The sequence below is a fragment of the Ovis aries genome, chromosome 23, assembly GCF_016772045.2.
Source record: "Ovis aries strain OAR_USU_Benz2616 breed Rambouillet chromosome 23, ARS-UI_Ramb_v3.0, whole genome shotgun sequence".
Taxonomy (NCBI): Eukaryota; Metazoa; Chordata; class Mammalia; order Artiodactyla; family Bovidae; genus Ovis; species Ovis aries.
The window spans coordinates 35,053,929-35,076,665 of record NC_056076.1 but is presented as its reverse complement, the minus strand read 5'-3'; the positions used below and the strand labels follow the sequence as shown (position 1 = coordinate 35,076,665).

General features: G+C 40.2%; 1 protein-coding gene across 3 annotated transcripts; it reads left to right on the top strand.

The window, feature by feature from the left end:
* The first annotated feature begins 223 nt into the window (after positions 1 to 223).
* SNRPD1 (small nuclear ribonucleoprotein D1 polypeptide) lies at positions 224 to 10,991 on the top strand. 3 transcript variants are annotated; one of them, XM_042239335.2, is made up of 5 exons: positions 224 to 386; positions 6,716 to 6,792; positions 8,223 to 8,414; positions 10,548 to 10,653; positions 10,814 to 10,991. In XM_042239335.2, exons 2-4 carry the CDS (start codon positions 6,723 to 6,725, stop codon positions 10,622 to 10,624), a joined length of 339 nt encoding a protein of 112 aa, XP_042095269.1. In that variant the 5' UTR covers positions 224 to 386; positions 6,716 to 6,722; the 3' UTR covers positions 10,625 to 10,653; positions 10,814 to 10,991. The 3 variants fall into 3 exon arrangements, with proteins under 3 accessions (XP_042095269.1, XP_042095268.1, XP_004020533.1); XM_042239334.1 differs by lacking the exon at positions 224 to 386 and adding an exon at positions 3,389 to 3,414; XM_004020484.5 differs by lacking the exon at positions 224 to 386 and adding an exon at positions 3,389 to 3,521.
* The last annotated feature ends 11,746 nt before the right edge of the window (positions 10,992 to 22,737 follow it).

Sequence of the window (22,737 nt, the reverse complement as noted above, 5' to 3'; positions counted from 1 at the left end):
GGCGACGACGGCGACGCCTCGCCCGTCAGATGGGAGTTACCTGGGACCGTCTTGGGCGCGCTTGCGCAACGCTCTTCTTCTGCCCGAACCCGCTCCGTTGACGTGCCCAGAGGCTGAAGATGGCCGCCACGCTCACTGCGTGTCACGCCGTTTTTCACCCCGGCCGGGACGGCGGGGCGTCGGGGAGAGGCGAGCCCGCGTCCGGCCGCAGCGCAGGCGCGGTGGGAGGCCTCGCGTGCGCGCCTCCACGGGTGGGCGCCTTGTACCCGACCGGCAGCCGCTTCCCTTGTTTCCCCCCGGTCGTCTCGGAATAAAGCCACCCACGCCCCCAGCGGTGGAGGTTTGTCTTGAAGATCCGTCGCCAGCGGTTCTTCTGTTGGTTGCAGGTACTGCTCTCTGCGACTTCCAGTTCAGATACCTCTCATCTTCCACACGAGCCAGTGTACGAAAAAGGGGAGGCGACTGATCCGTTCTCCCTCCTTCCCGGCATTGCTCTCCAGCGTCTCCCCAAAATGCAGGGCTTCAGCGTCTCTTTGCACACTTTCCTCCTTGGGCATCAGAGCACAAGAGTTGACAAGAAATTGTAGGAAGTTCCACCAAATTTAGTCACGGCGTGTGTTGAGACAAAGGCCTCCAAAGATTGAATCCAGGATCCTAGGATTCTTGATTCTACACTGCTTTTGAACACGCCCTCTCTGCTTCTCTTTGCTTATTTGTAGGACTGTGAGGATAAGTAAATGAGTCCTCTTGCCTTTGAGAATCTGAAGAGGTGATCAAAAGTGGATTCTCCCCATGGTTCTTACTGCCCTCCTTTTTTGAAGCCAAGTCCACCCCAATATACCCTCTTAAGTTGGTGAAACCTGATTTTTTTTTCATCATCTTCCATAAAACTTTATAGAGCTGCCTGTCAGTTTAGTCTGGAGAGGTGCTATGGTTTAAAAACCAAAATGAGAGCTCTTGGTGGGTGAAGCCATTGGCCCACCACCATATCTTCTGATAATTGGCAAAAACCTGTGTGCCGCCCCTCACCCCCACATCCTCAATCCTTGACACAGTCATTTGTCCCTTGGTCAACACAAGTTTAAACACACCCATTTATACGGGGATTTTTTTTTTTTTCCCAGTAGTAAATACAAGAGTAAACAGTCATAATCAACTGATTGTTGGGAGGTTGTAGGACCCAAGATATGGATGGGGAGCTCTAATTTAGGCATGGATTTTCCACTAAGCAGAGGGTCTGTGCCCTTAATGCCAGGGAGTAGACTGCCAACCTGGTTAAAGCTGGTTATCTACTACTGATAAAATATCTGACATTAATACATTTACCTTCACCTTTAGATTGTCAAGACAATTGGTGGAATTTTTTTTGTGTGTAAACCACTTTATCTGTAATAAATTAAGTTCTGACATACACACCTACACAAACCATATTTACAAGTTTCCATTCCCCCAAAATTGGCTTTTGTTTTTTGAAAAAGATATTTATTTGGCCATGCTGGGTCTTCGTTGCAGCATGTGGGATCTTTTTGCTGCTGCATGGGAGGTCTAGTTCCCTGACCCTTGCTATGGGAGCATGGAGTCTTAACGACTGGATCACCAGGGAAGTTCCAGAGCCTCTGCTTCTCAGTTGTCTATTCACTGTATTTGTGTTGGCCACAATCAGGAACATGGGAATCCTTACAAAGGTTACACCATATAAAACCATATGTATTTATTTTTGATACATAACAAATTAATTGTTATTTAGTTGCTAAGTCATGTCTACCTCTTTTGCAACCCCATGGACTGTAGCCTGTTGGTCTAATTTTACCCCTATCAAATTGTCCATAAAAAGATTGGTGACAGTTAGTGTTGGTGAAGATTTGCATAAGTGAATTTGGTGGGGGTTTGCATGCTGCTAATGTTCAGTTGCTAAGTCATGTCTGACTCTTTTGCAACCAAAGACTGTAGCCTTCCAGGCTCCACTGTTCATGGGGTTTCCCAGGCAAGAATACTGAAGTGGGTTGCCATTTCCTTCTCCAGGGGATCTTCCCCACCCAGGGATGGAACCAGAGCCTCCTGCATTGACAGATGAATTCTTTTTTACCACTGAGCCACCAGGGAAGCCCTTATCATTAAGACATCAGCCTCTAAAAATTAATGGAACAGCTGTATTGCCCCGCTGGTTGCATTCTCATTTCCTTATTCTTTTCTTTCTCATGGCCAATCTAAATACTTGTAACATACAAAGTGAAAGTGAAGTCGCTAAGTCGTGTCCGACTCTTTGCGACCCCATAGACTGTAGCCCACCAGACTCCTCTGTCCATGGGATTCTCCAGGCAAGAATACTGGAGTGGGTTGCCATTTCCTTCTCCAGGGGATCTTCCTGTCCCAGGGATCGAACCCAGGTCTCCCGAATTGCAGGCAGATGCTTTAACCTCTGCAGCACCAGGGAAGCCATTTGTAACATAAAAAACCTCAGCTAACTCCAAGAAGACAGCGGAGTCTCATTTTCAGACTGACCCTCTAGCTAGCAGCAAATAAAGGCTTTTTCTTTGTTCCTCCATTCTTGCTGACTTTATTTCAGGACTCTTGATGGTTTTATACTATGAGAGAGTAAAAATTCTTAAAAATTTTCAAGCTAGAAAATAAAAACAAAAATGATGGCCATTTGGTCCACATTGGATCACCAGGAGATTATTAGGAGCTGTTGGGAAGACAGAGGGATAGATGTTGAGAAGGTAGCACACATAAGTCCATTACAGTCTTGCTACTCAAATTGAGATCCATGGACTAGGGGCATCTTCATCAACTGAAGGCTTGTTAGTAAAAATAAATAAAAATAAAAAATAAAAAGGCTTGTTAGAAGTGCAGAATTTCAGACCCCATGCTGACAGAATTTCATTCTAATATTTCCTCCAGATGACATTGATGTTTGATGAGCAATGCCTCACAATATTCAGGAATTCTGATGACCAGGGATGAAGTCCAAGCTGGAGATACAAATTAAAGCTCTAGTTTTGGAGATCACCTGGACTAAAGGAGAAAGTATCCATTAGTTATATTATAATCAGTTAAATTGTGTGATTTTCTTCAGGCACATAAAGCAATGTTGAAGTTCCTGCTGTTGGAACAGAATTAGCATAATCCTCTGGACTTCTCCCAGAACTAACTTTCATTAACGAGTAAATCTGGTGCTGCATAATACACGGAGCCCTGCCCTGCCCGTTAAGGGGATGTAATCTCCTCAAATCTCCATACTGAAAGTCTCCTAAACCTGCCCTAAACACCCTCAGCAGTTGCGAGGCACACCTCCAACCGCCAGGGGCCGCCGTGGCGCTTTGCGCAGCCGGAAGGGAAAAGCCCAAGCACGGCCGCAGCGTTTCCGCCGTGCGTCCCTGCGCTCGGCGCGGTCTCTACGTCGGATCCCCGAGAGTAAGTGTTTCCGGCCATTCATACGCCCAACCTCGGCTCTCGGTGGTCGGATTTCGTGTACTATCGGGCGGAAAGGGTGACGGCGCCTTTAGGATGAAGCTCGTGAGGTGAGGAGGTGACTGAGCGGAGTGTGGCCTCGGGAGGGCCGATCGGGGCCCGGAGCGGGAGGCCGGGCTGCTACCGGTGCAGGAGGCGCGAAAGCCGCGTGCGCGCGCGGCCTGCCAACGGCCTCCGGCGCCCGCCACAGCAGCCGGGCCTGGCCCGCGCCCCCGCAGGCGCTCGGGCCTGGGCTTCAGACTGGCTCGTGCCGGGGTCCTGCCTGTCTTCCTAGAGGTGCAAATAAAGGCCAGACCGGGTGTTCCCACCTAGAGTCATAGAGGCCTTAGAGGTGCAGCGCCAGGCTCCCAAGCTCTTAGCTCTGGGTGAAAGTCGGTAGACTTTGATTGGCGTCGAACTTGTGCTCTAGTCTGGGTTACTTTTCTGCTTCGTCTCAGCATGCAGCAGAGGTTTATTAAGAAATAATGTAACCCAATTCCCAAATGTTTCAATCAAAAAAGTCAGACTTTTTTGATTTCGTAAGTTGTTTTCTTAGTGTTTTTCCCCTCTTGTTGTTACTCCCTAGACTCTTAAGTTATACAGTCTGCATTAATTCCCTGTAGAGTAAGCTTTTGATTTAGGAAGAATCTGTTTGCTGTATTTTTTGACTAATTACACAGATACTCGAGATTTCTTCTGGTTTGTATCTGTGTTTAAATTTGGCCGGTTAGTTTTGCATACTGAAGACGTGCTTATTGATTGAAGTAATTCATTCTGTACTCCCTGCAAATAGATTGGGTTTGGTGGTTTTGCTTGAGACTGAGAGGTGGAACATAGAAGCAGAGGTTTCTGATAACTAAGTTTCTATCTTAGCAGGCAGTTATAAACTAACTTAGCTAGTTTACTGTCTGTTCAGTCAAGGATTGTCAGTGTCGACTAGTTTTTGGCCACCTGTTACACTGTACGTTCATAATGGATTATTTTCTTTATTTTTTTTTTTTCCAGGCAGGATCCCTGCCTTCCTGGAGTTTTATGTTTTGTGGTGAAGGCAGACAAGTAGATAGTTTCTAGTACATTTGAAATAACATATAAAAATGCTCATTCAGGGTGGCATTTTAGAGAGTGCATTTAAGGTCAACTTTTTGTACATTGTGTTCCTTCCAGTTTTATTGAGATATAACTGGTGTGTAGTCAATACCTGCCAACCTGAATCTATAGTTAAGTTTTATGTGTTACTTTTTGAAATCAGTTTGTCTCATTTAAAGACAGTCTGTGTGACAGTGACAGAGTATTTCTATAAATTTTAATGAATGTACTGAATCCTATTCCGTGTCTTAGACTATAGAAACAAAATTTCTAATACCTGAAGAATGTATTTTGCACCAGAAAAAACGGTTATTTGTGTAAGTGGCTTGCAAGCCACTTACAAATCTGCAATTTGGTTGACTTCTTTCAGTATCTCAGTTGGTGACATTATTATTTTACTGTCACCCTGATCAAAAACCTGGGAGTCATCCATGACTTATTACTCTTGATGATCCTAATAATCTGATAAATTGCCAGGTTTTGGCAGATTTAAGTACCTAATAAGTATCTTTCACTATTCTGTTTTCTTTGATTTTTTAATTTAATAGTGTGGCTTTGGATGCCATTTCAGTGGTATACTGAAGGATCCCATTTTACCTGAATATTTAAGTATTATCTGAGTATCTGAAATTCAGTAAGCAGAGGGAATTCAGATAGTGAAAGATGTATCAGAAAATAATTTTAATTTGTTTGGTTCCTGGCTTGGATGGTAGTGTTTCTTTGTCCTGCCCTCCATGAACCCTCCCTGCCACTTCCATGACACCACTAAGCTGTTCAGACTTCCTTTTTTCCCCACCCAGGTTTTTAAATCTCACTTCTTAAAAGGTAAATGTCTCATACAGTGAAATTTAGCATCATTTCCCAATTTTGAAAAGTGTATGCTGCTGCTGCTGCTAAGTCACTTCAGTCGTGTCCAACCCCAGAAGACACCTACTTTGTCATCTAATGTGATGCTTCACTCCATTGATGAAAACCCTTCTGTTGTTCTCGTAGGAGAACTCTTTAACAGAGCTGGGGCATCCCCTGAAAGGCAACTCTTCTCTACTCATTTTCTTGGACTTAATATTTCAGCAGTAATACATATAGTTTCTGTGTACATTGTGCTATTTCTTACTGTGTCTTTGCTTTTATCTCTCTTGCTGCATATATTAGCAGCCTTTCAGACTTCTTGTTAGAAGTCCACTAAGATCTGATTCCTTCCTACTCATGCTACATTATATTCATGATAAAAAAACAACAACAACAAAAACCTGTGCGTATCTCCATAGTGCTTGAAATTTATGTAGTTACCTTAAAAAATTATTTTATGTGTCTCTTCTCCTAGAGTTTGAACTCCTTGGGGGCTTAGTCTTGCTCACTGTTAATACTCATTACCAAGCACAGGCAGTACCAGGTAATATAGAATGGCATGTATTATTTATCAAAGAAATATCCTTGGACTGGATAAAATGTATTTGGATTCAGTTCATTAAGAGAGACTTTTTTCCTTGACAGCAAATATGGAAAGGGAAAGGATTTAACAGTTGGGTTTTTCTTTATATGAGAGCAGGTTTGAGACTTGCTTTTATACAAGATCAAGTAGTTTCCCCTTTTTTGATGGCTGTCTATACCTCTTAAAAAGTTACATTTTTAAGGCTGACTTCCCTTTAATCATGGAAACATTTTTGCCAACTCTTAGTGCTTGTTACAATCCAGGATTAGATATAAAGCTCCTGATCCCACCCCTCAAGTGGATTCTCCCTGTGGGGACATAGGGAATCCTCCAGTTGTGGGAATCCTACAGTTGTGCTGGATGCTGTGGTAGAGTATACAGAGTACATACTATACTATAGGCCAGAAATCTTGAATATGAGTTGCATATTAGATCATACTGTAGGATTATTGTTCACTTTCCTAGATGTGGTTGTGAATCTGTGAACTCTTCAATTTCCTCTGCATTGTTTCATAAGTTGGAGAGCAGAATAGGTGAAGTGAGGAATGGATGACTATTCAGTGACTTGTTATTGAGGCCCCTTTCTATACAACTAGGGGAATTATAATGCACACTGTTAACGGGAATGGGTGCAGACAGCATCCAGAGCACGTTTTCTACACCTAGAAATTTCACTTTGACTTCGTAAACGCGTTTTTGGAGTAGTAAAAGTAAAAACTTGCTGTTTATTCTTATATGTCTTTATAGATTTTTGATGAAATTGAGTCACGAAACTGTAACCATTGAATTAAAGAATGGAACACAGGTCCATGGAACAATCACAGGTATGGAGGTTGGACTGAGTTTATAACACTTTTTTCCCCCCTGTCTCTTTGACCTGCAGGCCAGAATTCTTTGTTTGGTTAATAACATTTATTTAGTACAAATCTCATGCCTTTTGTCTGGAGTACTACATGCACCTTCTTACATGTGTCTCCCCTTAAGCTCTTGTGCTAATACCAGACTGGATTCAGGTTATCCTATGTGTAACCACTGTTTTCTTGATTTATGCCTTTTCCACTTTTGCCTGTATGTGCCCCCTGGAGTGTTACATCTTCCAAAACACATATTACTTTTATTAGAATTTTGTGTCCCCTGTTCAATGGTAAAGTCTTTGAAGATAGAGGATACGGTTTCCATATCTGATTATCTTGGGTAAAACATACATAGGAAATGGGGAGGGGGTGATGAGGAACCATAATTTTACCTAAGCATAACAGTTTTGAGTATTTTCTTTGTCTTTTTTTCTTAGATGTCTCTGCTTTAGTGATGTTAGATGTTTGATATGTAGTTTTATATTTAAAGCCACTATGATTCTTTACTGATAGTAGATGTTGCACACACACACACACACACACACACACACCCGCCAAAGGGCAGATTTTTTAAAAGAATTGATGAAAGAAAATGCTGTCTTAGCAGATGGCCCCATTCTACTCTCTGAAATATTTACATAATTGGTGATTTTTGTGAGTTTGCTAGAACTTTGCAACACCAATTGCTGTGAAAGGAAGTCCATGTAGTATAAGGTTTTGATACATACTGATCGTATCTAAGGAAGTATAATTTTGCTGTTAAAATTCTGTGATTTTAAACAATGATTTAGTCTGCTCTAGCTCAGTTAATAAATAATCCGCCTGCGATGCAGGAGACCCTGGTTCGATTCCTGGGTTGGGAAGATCTGCTGGAGAAGGGAAAGGCTACCTAGTCCAGTATTCTGGCCTGGAGAATTCCATGAACTGGATAGTCCCTGGGGTTTCGGAGTCAGACAGGACTGAGCGACTTTCACTTTCACTTCTGAGCTTTGTGTTACATGTTGTGGAGGAGGCTGAGTGTTTTTCCTGCTTTTTCCGAATTCAAAATACAGTGGTGGAAGAAGACAAAAGTAGTACAGTGCAAGATCTGCCTCACAGACAGTAGGCACTTAATAAAAATTTAGTAAATTGGGGGAGCAAAATCTAGTAAAAATCCAGTTCTCTCCCCTCACTGACAACCACTGTTACGTTTCTTATATCCTGGCTGTATATTTTAGTCTTCACAATAGGGATAATCATACCATCTACCATAGGGACATTGAGGATTAAACTAGAATGCCTTAGCGTACCATTCCTGGAACATAGAGCTCATAAATCTAATATAGTACCAACTGTGGCCTGATAGATAAATCGGTTGCCTTCCTTTTTATGCTAATAATTGCCCTCTTTTTTCCCTCCAGGTGTAGACGTCAGTATGAATACACATCTTAAAGCAGTGAAAATGACCCTGAAGAACAGAGAACCTGTACAGCTGGAAACACTGAGTATTCGAGGAAATAACATTCGGTATTTTATTCTGCCAGACAGCTTACCTCTGGATACACTGCTCGTGGATGTGGAACCAAAGGTGAAATCTAAGAAAAGGGAAGCTGGTAAGTTTGAAGGATTATAAACATTTTTGTGTATGGTATATTTATAACCTAATGCACTATTCAAAATATGTTTATATCTGCCAACAACACAGATTGGTTGGTTGCTTTTAATTGCCTATACTTGTCATATGAGTACACCTGCTGTTTCTTATGGTTCCTGGTATTGCTACTCAAAAGACCAGTGTTGTTTGTTCTTACCTGCTGGTCCTTTGTGCATGGCCTGGTTCCCCATTCCCTGCACACTTGGGAACGTTTGGGGATGAACCCTTTATTCCTGCTATTCTGAAATTCCTTAATGACTTAGCTTTTTGTCCATTTCATTGTTCTGGGTACTTGGTGGGCCCTTTCAGTATGGATATTCTTGTATTTTAGAGCTAAGAAATTTACTTGTGTACCTTTGATAAATTTCTTCTGTTTTGCTTATTCTGTGCTTTCTTTCTGGAATTCTTAATAATTAAGTTTTCTGACTGACTGAGTCTCTTCTCTTACTTTTCTCTCTGTCTTTTATTCTAAACTTGGTGTTGTTTTCTCTGGTTTCTCTTTTTATTTAACCTCTTAATATGCTCTTTATGTTGAAGGTGTTACTGTAGTATCTTGCACTTTGGCCATCCATGGTTTAAGAAGGACCCTGGAAAGAGAACTTCTGGGAAGGGAGGCTGGACTCCTTCGCTGGTGGATTCAAAGTAAATTTGCTTCTCCACCGAGGCAACCTCAAATTTTAGGATGTGGAAATCTTTTCTGGAACTGGTTTTCTCAGAAAAAGATTGTAGTCACATGGGAGACATGTCTGGCAACCAGCATCGCAGGAGCAGGACAGGAGAAAGGGACTAATACTGAACTTAGCACAATGATTTTGAGACATTTCCTTCCACCCACACTAAGAAGTCCACTTTTTGCATCATGACCTATTCATTCAAAGTTTCACAAAGAACTGTTTAGTCTTTATACATGCAGATGCCCTTAAGTTTCCTGTCCTATTCTCTTTCAGTTAAAAAAAAACAAAACCGTTCAGGCTGTACCACATAGCTCGAAAAACACTGACTTGATCCCTCTCTTCGTCCCTCTGGCTTGGTGACTTTTGCTGCCATCCGCTTTGCAACTGTTTTCAAATCCAAACCCTTTCTGCTTCAAAGTCTTTAGGTTAATTTTCTCTTTCCTTTCCTGCCTACCTGTCAGGGAAATAGGCATCAGCGTTGCAGGATAGGAAGAGGGCTAGCCAGTCTGCTGCCCCAAACAAGGGTTGTCAGCCTCTCCCCCATGTCTTCAGCCTCCTGCCTCACCTTACCCTTGGCTTCTAAGGTCCTAGGTCTTTTTGAGGCTGTTCTTCCTTTACTAAAAATTTGTTGTTCTCAGTCTGTTTTCTGACTTAGAAATTTGTTGAGATGTTTAAACTGCTGCATTTTTTCTGTGCCCTCGCTCCATGGATATTTGCCACTTTTCTTTCTTTTCTATCGTGAATAGAACCTCAGAGCGAATGGGAGATAAGTGTGGTTAATCTGCCTTGTTTCAAGAGAAGTGCTAGATTTACTCTATTGCTTTGAATGATAAGACTCTGAACGATGAGTAGAAATGTCAGGGTTTTAAGAACATTCATAGATACCTGAAAATAGGAAGCTCAGAGCTAGGATGACCAGGTAACAGGGATATTGTTACTGTATTAAAGTACTAAATTATGATTGGGTCAGACGATTTAAGATTCAGAAAAATCATGAGGTTGTTATTTGATGCAGTGTATCTTAAACTTTCTTAACGTGAATTAACTTACTTGGATTCTCTTCAGTAGCAAAACTGGCACATAGTGTTTCTGTTCCATTAGTATGAAATCTCTTTCATCTTATGTGAAGTTCAGATCATTTGTGTTTCATTTTGTGGTGAATTTGAGGCATGATACAAAGAAAAAATATTTTAAACCTTGATGAATTTCTCAATAAATAAAGTCAAATGAAACAAATATTAAGGTATTAGGCCAGCAGTTCTTGGTTCTGTATGATAAAGTATCGGAAGAGGTGACTCTGAGGTTACATTTGAGAGAAGCTGAGTTAAAGTTTTCTTTACTGTAGGTGCTGTTGGCAGTGGCCAGGTCACATCAGCACAGAAGAGAATTTACCTTACTTTGTTTTTCTCTTCCCTCAGTTGCAGGAAGAGGCCGAGGCCGAGGAAGAGGACGAGGACGAGGCAGAGGCAGAGGAAGAGGGGGTCCTAGGCGATAATGTCTCCCAAGAAAGTAGTAAGGATTACGGTATGTTTTTTCGTACAAGTTTCGTTTATGGCAGCCAAGGAAGAGGGCGTGGCCAAGGCAGAGAAAGAGGGAGTCCCTGAGTGATAATGTCTTTTGCGATTACTGTTTCAGAGTGATAAGAATTATGGGATGTTTTTTGTCCTGGTTTTGTTTATGGCAGGTGGGGCAGGAAGACGGATACGTGACAGAGGAAGACTATGAGGCCAAGGCAGGGGAATGTGAAGTCCTAAGCGATAATGTTGCTGGAGCTTACAAGTTCCACAGGGGTAGATGTTGCAAGTTTTTTGTACAGGCTTTGTTTGTTTGTAGCAGTTTTTAATAAACGTAAATGTAACACACTTGTCTGTTGATTATATCATATTAAGTTTTTAAAGTTCATGTGTATATACTTGATATCAATACAGTAAGAGCTAAGCATTACTACTAGGTCGTCCTACAGTAATTCCAATCTTAGATCAGGCTTTTAATTTTTTGAACTAAAGTATTTCTTTTATGAATGTATGTAGAATATATACCTTTTTATTTCACATGCACTGGCGTGTTTTGTTTTACCTTGATTCCTTTCTGTGGAATCTTCCTACACGTAAAATAAGTCCTTTTTGATACTTCAGAAACTGAGGTCCTGTGGAATGAGGTCTAAAATTGATTCTCCTTTTCCTGAGTTTTGGTCCATGGAGATGTTTCTTAGTAAAAGGTGATGCTCATCTTCTAATTCAGGAGTCGTTGATTTTGTCATCATTGTTAATGGGGTTTTTTTGGGGGGGTTGCCAGACAATTTGTGGGATCCTAGTTGCCCAACTAGGGATCAAACCCATGTCCATTGCATTTGAAGCACAGAGTCTTAACCACTGGACCACCAGGGAAGTCTCTGTTTTACATTCTCTGCATTGAAACTGTAAACAGTGTTCACTAGATTATCTGTTATAAGCAGTGTTGAGACTTGTAAATGTGTAATATACCTATCATTGGCTCCTGTTCCAAATACTTTTACAAGTAGTTCTTTAAGAATGAAAAAAAGGTAACTGACTTATTTGCCAGCAAAACTGGATTCTTTCTGATCATTAATAAGGATTTATTGAATTGTCTTAATAGATTAGATTTAGAGAAAAATGTTTTAGTCACCAAGTTGTATATGCCTCCTGTGCCAGCCCCATGGACTGTAGCCCACCAGGCTTCTCTGTCCCTGGGATCTCCCTGCAAGAATACTGGACCAGGTTGCCGTTTCCTTCTCTAGGGAATCTTTCTGACACAGGGATCAAACCCATGTCTTCTGCATTGGCAGGCAGGTTCTTTACCACTGAGCCATCAGGGAAACCCTAAAGAACAACGTCTGAGTACATAGTTTCTTATAAAGCTAGTTTACTGCTTCTGGGAAGTTAGGTAAATTGAGAGAGCAACAGCATTTGTGGGTGTGTGTGTGTGTGTGTGTGTGCATCTCATGCTTTTCCATCCTCTGTTTTTGAGCCTATTAGTTGAATGCAAGCAGAAGGCAAAGGGACCCAGTGTTCATCAAGGAGGGGACGAACAGTAAAGCTCAAGTTGTGAATAAACATGCGCCTCCTGACCTCACCGCACTAACAGGCTGAAAGGGAAACACACACAATTGCAAACTGTGAACACTCTGATAATACTTTGTATTATCTTGTCTGTTTTGAAAACTGGAAGCTCATTTTAAGTCAAATGCCAATGACAAAAAAAATGTTTTAACTGTGCCTTTTTATTTTTTAATTTCTTTTGGCTGAGCCACATGACATGCAGGGTCTTACTTTCCCGACCAGGGAAACTCTGCCCTCTGCAGTGGAAGCGGGGAGTCCTAACCACTGGACCACCTGAGAAGTCCCTTCAGTTCAGTTCAGTCTCTCAGTCGTGTCCAACTCTTTGCGACCCCATGAATCGCAGCACGCCAGGCCTCCCTGTCCATCACCAACTCCCGGAGTTCACTCAAATTCACGTCCATCGAGTTGGTGATGCCATCCAGCCATCTCATCCTCTGTCGTCCCCTTCTCCTCCTGCCCCCAGTCCCTCCCAGCATCAGAGTCTTTTCCAATGAGTCAACTCTTCGCATGAGGTGGCCAAAGTATTGGAGTTTCAGAAGTCCCTTAACTGTGTCTTATTTTGTGAATTTTAGTGTTTCAAGGTTTGTAGTGTGAAACCAGTCTGGGGACACAGTTTAAATATAAGGCTAAACCTAGTGGGTACTGGATTGAATTTGTCAACTTTAATAATAGCCAGTTATTGTATCAGCACAGTGACTTTGAGAATACCCAGAATTGCAATTTGGCAGCAAACTGGCCAAGCACAGGCAACTCCAGAGAATCAGGACGCAGGCCTTTTTTGATACCGCGTGGGGGAGGGAGGCAGGGAGGCCTGGGGAGGGGCTGTAATAAGCAGTCTTTTGCAGGAAGAGGCCTCTCATTGGTTGGGTAACTACAGTTTCTGATTGGCTGGGCTACCAAGGGGACAACAGATGGTTTTCTTCCTATTGGATAGCCAATAGGCATCACCCTCATCTCCAGATGTTAGAAGTAACTGGGTTCGAAGTGAAGCTGGCCAGTTGGACTGTAGAACTTTCCTCCTTGTCCTGTCCCCTTTGGTTTTCAAGGGCAGGCTTTACCAGGCATGCGGTATTACAAAAAGGATTGCCTTCTGTTTTTACGTTTTGGGGTGGGTTTTTTTCCCTTTTGGCCACACTACTCGGTTTGTGAGTTCTTAATGCCCCAACCAGGGATCAAACCCAAGCCGTCAACAGTGAAAGCACAGAACGCTAACCACTGGACTGCTGGGGAATTCCCAATTTGATATCTTTTAAAGCTTAAGATTTTGTGAAATTTGGGGGTTTGTTTAAAGAAATTAATGAGTTTATATAGGAAACTGTAAGTGAGCTAATAGAGAAATTATATTTTACAGTATGTTTTGTTTTACTACAACTAGATTGGTCAAGCAAGGATGGTTTAGTATTGTGAAATGTAATAATGTGTTCAGTAGTCAAAATTCACATGGTCTTCCATAATATCAGAATCAGTTCAGTTCAGTTGCTCAGTCATGTCCAACTCTTTGTGACCCCATGAACCACAGCACTCCAGGCCTCCCTGTCCATCACCAACTCCCGGAGTCCACCCAAACCCATGTCCATTGAGTCAGTGATGTCATCCAGCCATCTCATCCTCTGCCATCCCCTTCTCCTGCCCTCAATCTTTCCCAGCATCAGGGTCTTTTCCAATGAGTCAGCTCTTTGCATCAGGTGGCCAATGTATCAGAATAACCTTTAATAACACGTTATTCCTGAAAACCTAAAATGGACTTTGCTTATTATGTTGAGGAAGAATTTTCTATCTTCAACAACAGACATTTCTGGAGACATGCCAATTAAAACAACAAAAGAATATGTCTAATATTGGTCTTTATTTAATGTGAAAGTTCTTGGTGGATTCATAAAACAAGAGGTGTAATTGAGAAGGAAGGAAGAGAAATTTTGCATTTTTTTTTTAAAATTTTCTGTGCAGGACCATGGTAGTGTTCCATTTATCTGAATCAGTCTTTCCCCTAAGTAAAAGTTTTAAAGTTCTGTGTATTTCCTATATTTTGAGTAAAGTTAGTATATAATATGAGATTTAGTTTACAAAGAGCTTCACTGGTGGCTCAGTATAGAATCTGTCTGCAGTGCCGGAGACCCAGGTTCGATCCCTGGAGAAGGAAATAGCAACCTACTTCAGCATTCTTGACTGCGAAATTCCATGGACAGAGGAGCCTGACAGGCTACCTAGAGTCCATGGGGTCGGAAAAGAGTCAGACGCAACTTGGTGACTAAACAACAAAGAAGCCAAAATAAAATATACAAAGGCAAGTGACAAGAACTTCCAAGACAGTGGCCTCGGTTTTGTGTCGACCCATGGGCCGGTTAATGTTCCCTCGGCTGCTGCTTTTGCCCAGTACGAGCCTCTGCATCACAGACTGATCTACAGCTTGTACAATCTGAATGTGTATTTCATTCTACAGTTTTAAGATTTGAGCCAGGGTCTCACATTTGTTTTTATTGGGTATTTTCCCCTTAACTGTACACAGATAAAGCTTACGACAATTGCTTTTTGTTTTTCCTAACCGGAAATAGCAAATGTCACCTGAGGGATTTGGCTGATATGAATCTTAATGCATTTGTAGGTAAAAGAAAACCACTCATCTTTCTTGGGAAACTGTATCAGTGTTCCCTAAAGAAACAGAACCACTAAAAGATATTTACATATACAAAGAGATGTATTATAATGAATTGGCTCACACAATTATAAAGACAGATAGCCAGAAATGATCAACCTTCTGCAAGATAGAGACCCAAGAAAGTTCTCAACTGAGCCCAAAGCCCAGGAATCAACAGTGGAAGTCCAAGTCCAGAGAACTGAGGGAACTGATGGTTGGAAGTTCCAGTCTGAGGGCAGAAGATCAGTGCATATCAATCAGTCCAGTTCACAGAGCAAACTCTTTTGTCTTTATCTACTTTTTTCTGTTCAGACCCTCGACAGATTGGACGGTGCCCACCCAAACTGGACAGGGCAATCTGCCTTACTCAGTCCACCAACTCAAATGTTAATCTCATTTGAAACATCTTCACAGACACACCCAGGAGCAATGTTAAGGCAAATACCCACACCTGTATAACCCAGTCAATTTCACACATAAAATCAACCTCATGAGAACAGGGCTTCACAACTGTCTTAATCATCTTCTCACTTTTGTATTTACTCCTTACTGCTAGTCAGCCTCACCTCTAATCCAGTTTCTCCCATTCATTAAGCTGTAGTTTTCCCTTTGGGAGTTATCTTCTGTGTCTGTTTATACTTCTTTTGGGTAACATTGATAAAGTCCATGTGTAGATGTTCTTGTTGGCACCCAACTTAGAAAAACCAAATACTCTGCTTAGAACATACTGTGCTTCAGTGAGAAGCAGATTTATTTAAACCAGGATCTTATACTGTGATTTACTTCAGATTTATCTTTCAGTAAGAAATAATGTGCTTAAATTTCCTAATCATATTTTTATAATAGGCTGCCAGCCTTTACTCAGTGTTCTCATAAAATGATAACTCTCAGAGAGTATCCCTGAAAATGAAAACCTAAATATTCTCTCTCATATAGGGGTAGGGTATCTCTTCCTCTCTCCATATTCCTGCTTGGGTCCATAAAATATTAGCTATTGGGATTCCCTGGTGGCTCAGATAGTAAAGAATCCACTTGCAATGCAGGAGTTCGATCCCTGGGTTGGAAAGATCCACTGGAGAAGGAAATGGCAATCCACTCCAGTATTCTTGACAGTGAGATCCCATAGACAGAGGAGCCTGGTGGGCTACAGTCCATTGGGTCATAAAATGCCAGACAGGACTGAGCAACAAACACTTTTCATCAGATATTGAGGGTAGAAGAGGCCTGGCCGTTTTATCTCCCCAAGGAAGACTGTTCTGTTGACATTCCTTAGAGGAATCTTCTAAGAGGTCCTCCAGCCTATGACTTCCTCTTCTATTTGTGATCCATGGACTGAGTAAGAGTGCTCTTTATTCCCATAAGCTTGTTCCAAGTGTGCTTCGGGGGAAGAAAAGCATTAGTTTTTATCTTCCAACCCAAGTTATGTTCTTTAATCTGTCTTAACCACTAATAAAGTAGGTAATCTGAACCTACCTGTCTTCTCAGTTTTATTCAAAACCCAGAGATGAGGTATGGTCATCTTTGAAATTTTAAAAATCTGAAATTTTGAAGACCTTGGGTTAAATGGGTTTGGTAGCATACATGGTTAGTCACCAACTCAATATTCATGCTCTACTCTTACAAGAGCCCAGTTTTCAGGGGAATAGAAATATGTCAAGCTCTAAAAGCTTTATTTTCCCACTCGATTTGGGCTTATCAGGATCCATTTGGCCTGGTTCTGATTAATGACATGTAAATAGAAATCTCTTACAGGGATTCTGGAAAAGCTATTCTTTTCAGATAAAAAACAGAATCATCTGTACTGGGTGTTTTACTCTATATCCCTTCCAGTTTCTTCCCTGGAACACAGATGGGATAACTGGAGCTAAGGCAGCTATTTTTTACAATGAGGAAAAGTCCAAGAGAATTAAAGACCTAGACCTTCACATTCTTAGGTTGTTTAACCAGCGCCAGCAACTGTCTTCCCCTGAATTTACTGTTCTGCAAGAAAAAAATACTACTTTAGAACAAACTATAGTAAATTGCTTCTTGTATTATCTGTTGCCAAATGCCATTCCTGTGGGATACAGTTTCTAATGAAAGAGACCGCTTAGCCCCTGTGCTACAATATTATTCCTGCTTTGTTCAGTTGACTTGGTAAGGATAGGATGAATTGTAAAGGTAACAATTCTACACATTATTAGAGGTTTAAAATGGAATTTGGCCAGTCTATATTTGTGACAAGGAGCCTATGAATGTATAGCTGGGCAAGTTGGTTGTCACAGTGTATCCTCCATTGCTTTAAGGAATGAGTCACCTGTAAAAACCAGGAATGTTCTACTTGATTAACACTTTGCAATGTATTGCTGTACTGACTACTCTCAGCAGGATTTTGAAGTGGTTTGGTAGATAGTAATTGATTATATTCATCTTAGAGTAAGTATTTCCTAGTGGAATTGTATTCCACTTTGATTCTGTTTGACCTTTGAAACGTTCGCAGAATAGACTGGTACACTGAGCTCCCTTATAGTCACTACCCACCTTCAACAACTGTCAGCTCTGGTCAAACTTGTTTCATCTGTACTGCCACCCTTGCCCCCTGCCATGACCCACTGGATTATTTTGAAGCAGATGTGAGATATTTCATCTACAAATGTTTCAGTGTATATTCCTGAAACATAAGGGCAATTTAAAAAAATATAACCACAGGATCACTGTTAGGGTTGGACTCCACACTTTGACTGCCAAGGACACAGGTTCAATCTCTGGTCAGGTTTCTAAGGTCCCACAAGCTACATGGTGTGGCAAAAAAAAAAAAATAAAGTTTTATAGATGACATTTTTGCAGTTGATTTGTTTTCTTACCCTATTTTGGTTTTTTTTTTTCCTGTGCAACTTGTAAAGTTTCCTGACTTCTTCATTTTACTAATTGCACCCCCATTTGGTCTCTTAACATGTTCCTTTGACCCCTGAACTTCGTATAAACTAGAAGTTTGAAGTTCACCTACTTCAAGTTTAATTTTTTTCTCAGTAATTTTTCATGGATGCTATTCTTTTTCATTGCTATGTTTTTCACAGCTTCTTAAACAGTATGACTCAGTGATTGAAAGGTGAAATCTTAGGGAATTCCCAGGTGGCCCGATGATTAGGACTTGGCATTTCACTGCCTTGACCCTGGTCAAGAAACTAAGATCCCATAAGCCATGTGTCGTGGCAAAAAAAAAGAAAAGTCACTATAAATTAATTCCTTTCTTTGGCCTTCAGAAAGCACAGCTAATAAATATTAGCTGGTTGGTGGTTGCCAGAGTCTGTGGGGATGAAGAGAATGGGTTTCTATTAATATGTATCATGGGGGAATTAGGCAGGTGATACTAAGTTTGAATAGGGAACTGGGGTAGTGGACATACAATTCTGGGCATTTGTTAAAACTCATGGACTTGTTCATCACAGAGAGTATTACATATATTTTTAAAAATCCATCAGGATGTGGTAAGAAAGATAGAATACAAATCATGACAAATGAATCTAAGTGTATTACAAGTGAGTCACATAACCACACTGAGTGAAGTTAAGTAAATTTTTCACTGGAGTGTAGGTTAGAAATTCTGAAACGACTTTGTCTACTTTTATTTGTACTGTTCAGGAAATAAATATATTATAGACCATCAGAGCCAGGTTTCTAACTTAGAAAAAGAAATTACAAATGAGAAATGGGAATTCATTCTGTTGCTGAATTGGAGTCAGAGGTGTCAGTATGGATGGACTCCTTTACTTATAGATGATAGATAAATATAGACATGTGCATGCATTATATTTGCATATAATTTTTTCCTACCTCCATTGAAAAGGGCTATAAGCACTGGGATCCCTGTAGCAATGAGCATATCTACATCCAGATCTTGACTTTTATTTTTTATTTAAGATTTTTTTTTTTTTGGTATGGACCATTTTTAAAGTCTTTATTGAATTTGTTACAATATTGTTTCTGTTTTATGTTTGGGTTTTTGTTTTTTTTTTTTTTTTTTGGCGGTGGGGCAGTTTGAGGCATGTGGGGTCTTAGCTTGCCGACCAGGGATAGAACCCACAACCCCTGCACTGGAAGGCAAAGTCTTAACCACTGGACTGCCAGGGAAGTCCCAGTATCTTGGTTTTTAAATATCATTCTTTAATAAGAGAAATCAGGACTCCTTGAAGAACTGTACTGATTCCAGGACTGGAGTAGAGAAAATAAAAGATGAGACTAGAGCATCTGGTGGTGCCAACCCACTTAAAAAAAAAAAAGGCATATCAAAGGGACACAGAAGCCATCCAGAATGCCCAAACTGAAACAAATTGAACAATAAAATGAGGATAGTATTGATATTTAATTACAAGCCAAAGAACAATACTCATGAATCTATACTGATGTCAACACCTAAACAAAGAAATGGGGCCAGTGGGGGAGAAAAGTGACAGCATTTTCTTTCATAAGGATTTCAGTTACAAACACAGAAGGAATGCGAGAAATAGAGAAAGACCACCAGAACACAACCGTACCTTGCTCCAGGCGAGATAAGATCCACCAATGAGTAGAAAGAAATTTAAACAAATAGGATATTTGCATAGTCTCAAAATAGGCCCTCCTCCCTTCCCCACCCCACTCTTGAATCAATTACAGAGGAAAAATTAGTAACTTCTCTGTGGTGAATCCTGACTGACACCACCTCAGTCAAGGGATCAAGGTTAATATCACCACAGAGATCAACATGTACTTTTTCCCCTACCCTAAACCCAATGCGTTTTAGATACAGAAAGCTGTATTAGTAATAAAATGTTATTTGGTTTTGGTTTCTAATAGTAAATACCTTTTCAAAGCAACATAGTACTTTATATATAGCACTGTCACAGTTCATAAGGTATTTTCACATGTTATTAATATTTCCTTAATCCTCATAATAACTCTGTAACATTGATATTTCCATCTATATATATTTTTTTAACCATCTGCATTTTCTAGATGAAATCAAAGTCTGGACAGGACAAATAATTTCCTTCAGGTCAAATGGTGAATTAATAGCAGAGCCAAGAATCAACCTCATGTGCTCTGAATTCAAGCCCAAACTTTTTTCCCAAGAAATGATCTTAAAAATAGTCGGTGGAGAAGGAAACAGCAACCCACTCCAATACTCTTGCCTGGAAAATCTCATGGACTGAGGAGCCTGATAGGCTATAGTCCATGGGGTCACAAAGAGTTGGACACGAAATGAAACTATTTGTATGGTGATCTGCCCTTCTTCAAGATTCAAGTTAATCATTTTATGGCCCAAGATGAACCATTTAGTGCCAAGATTATCCCCAAATACATCTTATGGGTGAGGGGCCTGGTGCCATTCTGAGTTTTAAGACATTCCTTTCTTTCATTAACAGACTGCTAGTGATTATATAACATCAAGCTGAAGACTAGCAGGGGGGCACTCTTTCTGCCCCCTTCTGATGCCTATGTCAGAAGCTTTCTCTATCTCCTTTATGCTTTAATAAAACTTTATTACACACACACACAAAAAAAAATAGTAGGAACTATGGTTAATGATTATAAAGAGCTCTAGGTAAATATAGAAAATATTAGGCATTTTTACTTCGTATGTTGATATTTATATATCTATAATATCTATTCATATATTCTAGAATACATATCATGAAAATATATATGATAGTTTATTGTTTGTCATATTTTTCAGAGTCCCTTTAATTCTAGTAAGAAAACCTAGAGGTTTCAAAGGCCATACTGGATCACTTCTATATGGCATTAAAAGGAAAAAAAACCACCATCAGAGTCCAGGAATTAAGCACTATGCATGTTCCATTTTGATGCTGGAAAGATAGGGGAAAAAATCTGAAGCTATCTGCCCATAGGTACAGTAAAGCAGATAAGATGTTTAAAATTTGCAGAAACCAATTAGTAAGTTGACAGTTTAAAAGAGTAATGCTCTTTTGTGATCATTCTGCTCTATTAATATTCTGACAGCCTGTCTATTCATATGCAGCTGGTACTGAATGCTTGATAATATAATTCACAATAAACTGAAAGTACAGATGGTGTAGATATGATCATTGTACTGCTTGCAAAATTTGGGTACCAGTATCTAACTCCGGGGGAAGACAACCCTCTATAGAGGGCACAAATAAACAGTTGTCCTGTAATAAGTTAATACTGAGTCATGGTCTTAACTGACAGTGAAGTCTTTCTTACTTGGTCCAAATTACTGTCTTTATTTAAAAGAGATACTCAGTGAGGTAAATTAGTCTTGTCAAATTCTCACCATTTACATTTTTCAAAGTAATTCCCACATTTAAGTGGATGAAGGATAGAACTAGAAGAAGCTTCTCTTAATTTTAGGATAGAGATAAACAGCACGGTTGAATAATTCACAGCTTGATAATGCATGTGACAAAGTGAAAACTTTTATCACAAGGCCTTGAATATATAAATATTCAAGAAATAAAATATATAAATATTGTATATTCTACATATATAAATATTTAGAAATAAAAGAATAAAATCAAATATACAACAATTTTTACCTCTTTAGGTATCAATATTGATATCAACAATATATCATTAGGACAAGATTATATAACATATTTTAGGACAAGAAACACCAGCTTCTGTTGTATAGGTTGGCCTGTTTGTAGAAAAGGTTAGGACTGAAAGACTCTTTTAAGTGAGAACTGTAGTTAAAATAGCATATTTCCTAAGTATTCTTTATCACCTGACCTTGCAGTTTGGCCTCAAATTTGGACTTAATTGAACTTAATTTGGACTCCAAATTAAGTTCCAAGAAGCCAGGTGCTTACCTCATGACCAGCACTTTCTTAGGTTCAGAGCAACAGTGAGATTTTTTATTGCCATTTTGGCACTGAAGTCTGCAGGGGAAACAGACACTGCTTTAACAGATGTTCTGATTTGGAATGAGGTTGCAAAAACCTCTCCTCTCCCCAGCTCCTGTTCTGTATGTAAGATGTACCCTTCCATCAGAGCAGAACCTGCATCTCTTGGCTCTTTGATCAAAGACTAAAACTTTTCTTTGGAAGCAGACTGAACCATGCTTGGTCTTGATCTACTGGCTCAAAAGACACCAGGCAGAAGGTGCCTTTTGGGGGACCAGCTGGGGAGGATCTGTAACAAAATATATGTGTTAGTACTGGGTTCAAGATGTAACAAAATGTGTAGTGTAGGACAGTGTCAAAAATGAAAGAAAAAGAAAGCCAGTGTATCCTCTGTATCCCTATTTCTAAAACAATGCTCTGTGAGGCTTTGAAGAAATGTTTAATGATGATAATAACCAGCAGAAACTGAGAAGATGGCTAGAAAGAATTTCAGAGTATACTTCAAATTAACTTTTCAAATCAGAGATTTAGCTTACACGGTAGTATTTTCATTCTTATACAGACCTCTGTTATTCAGCTATTGTTGACCTGCTCTGTTCCAGGCAATATGGTAAGTGCTTGGGATGTAGAAATAAACTACAGCCTTTCTTTCTCAGAGCATATTAGTGTGTGGAGATACTGGGGAGAATGTGACCCTCCACATCAGCACTTAAAAATGCTCATTTCATTATGATTAACACACAAAAACAAACACACTATCGCATGCATGTAGAGCTATATTTTATTTTTGTTTATATTGGACTGGCCACAAAGTTTGTTTGCATTTTTTCATAATGTGACCCTATATATATGAGTCAAATTGTTTTAGATTAAATAACCTATCAGAAATATCTCTATAAATTATTACATATAGGGCCACCTCATTATTTTTGATGTGTCATAATTTGCCCATTCCCTTACGAAATAGGTTATCCTGAATGTCCAAAGCTGCAGCCAGTCTTTACATACCTGTGCTGGTTTTTCTATAGGATAGATTCCTCAACATTGT

What these genes read in the sequence shown, in the direction of transcription:
- SNRPD1 (XM_004020484.5), top strand. An exon ending in GGTCCATGGAACAATCACAG is followed by an intron (nt 6,793 to 8,222) that starts GTATGGAGGTTG and finishes TTTTCCCTCCAG; the next exon opens with GTGTAGACGTCAGTATGAAT. An exon ending in ATCTAAGAAAAGGGAAGCTG is followed by an intron (nt 8,415 to 10,547) that starts GTAAGTTTGAAG and finishes CTCTTCCCTCAG; the next exon opens with TTGCAGGAAGAGGCCGAGGC.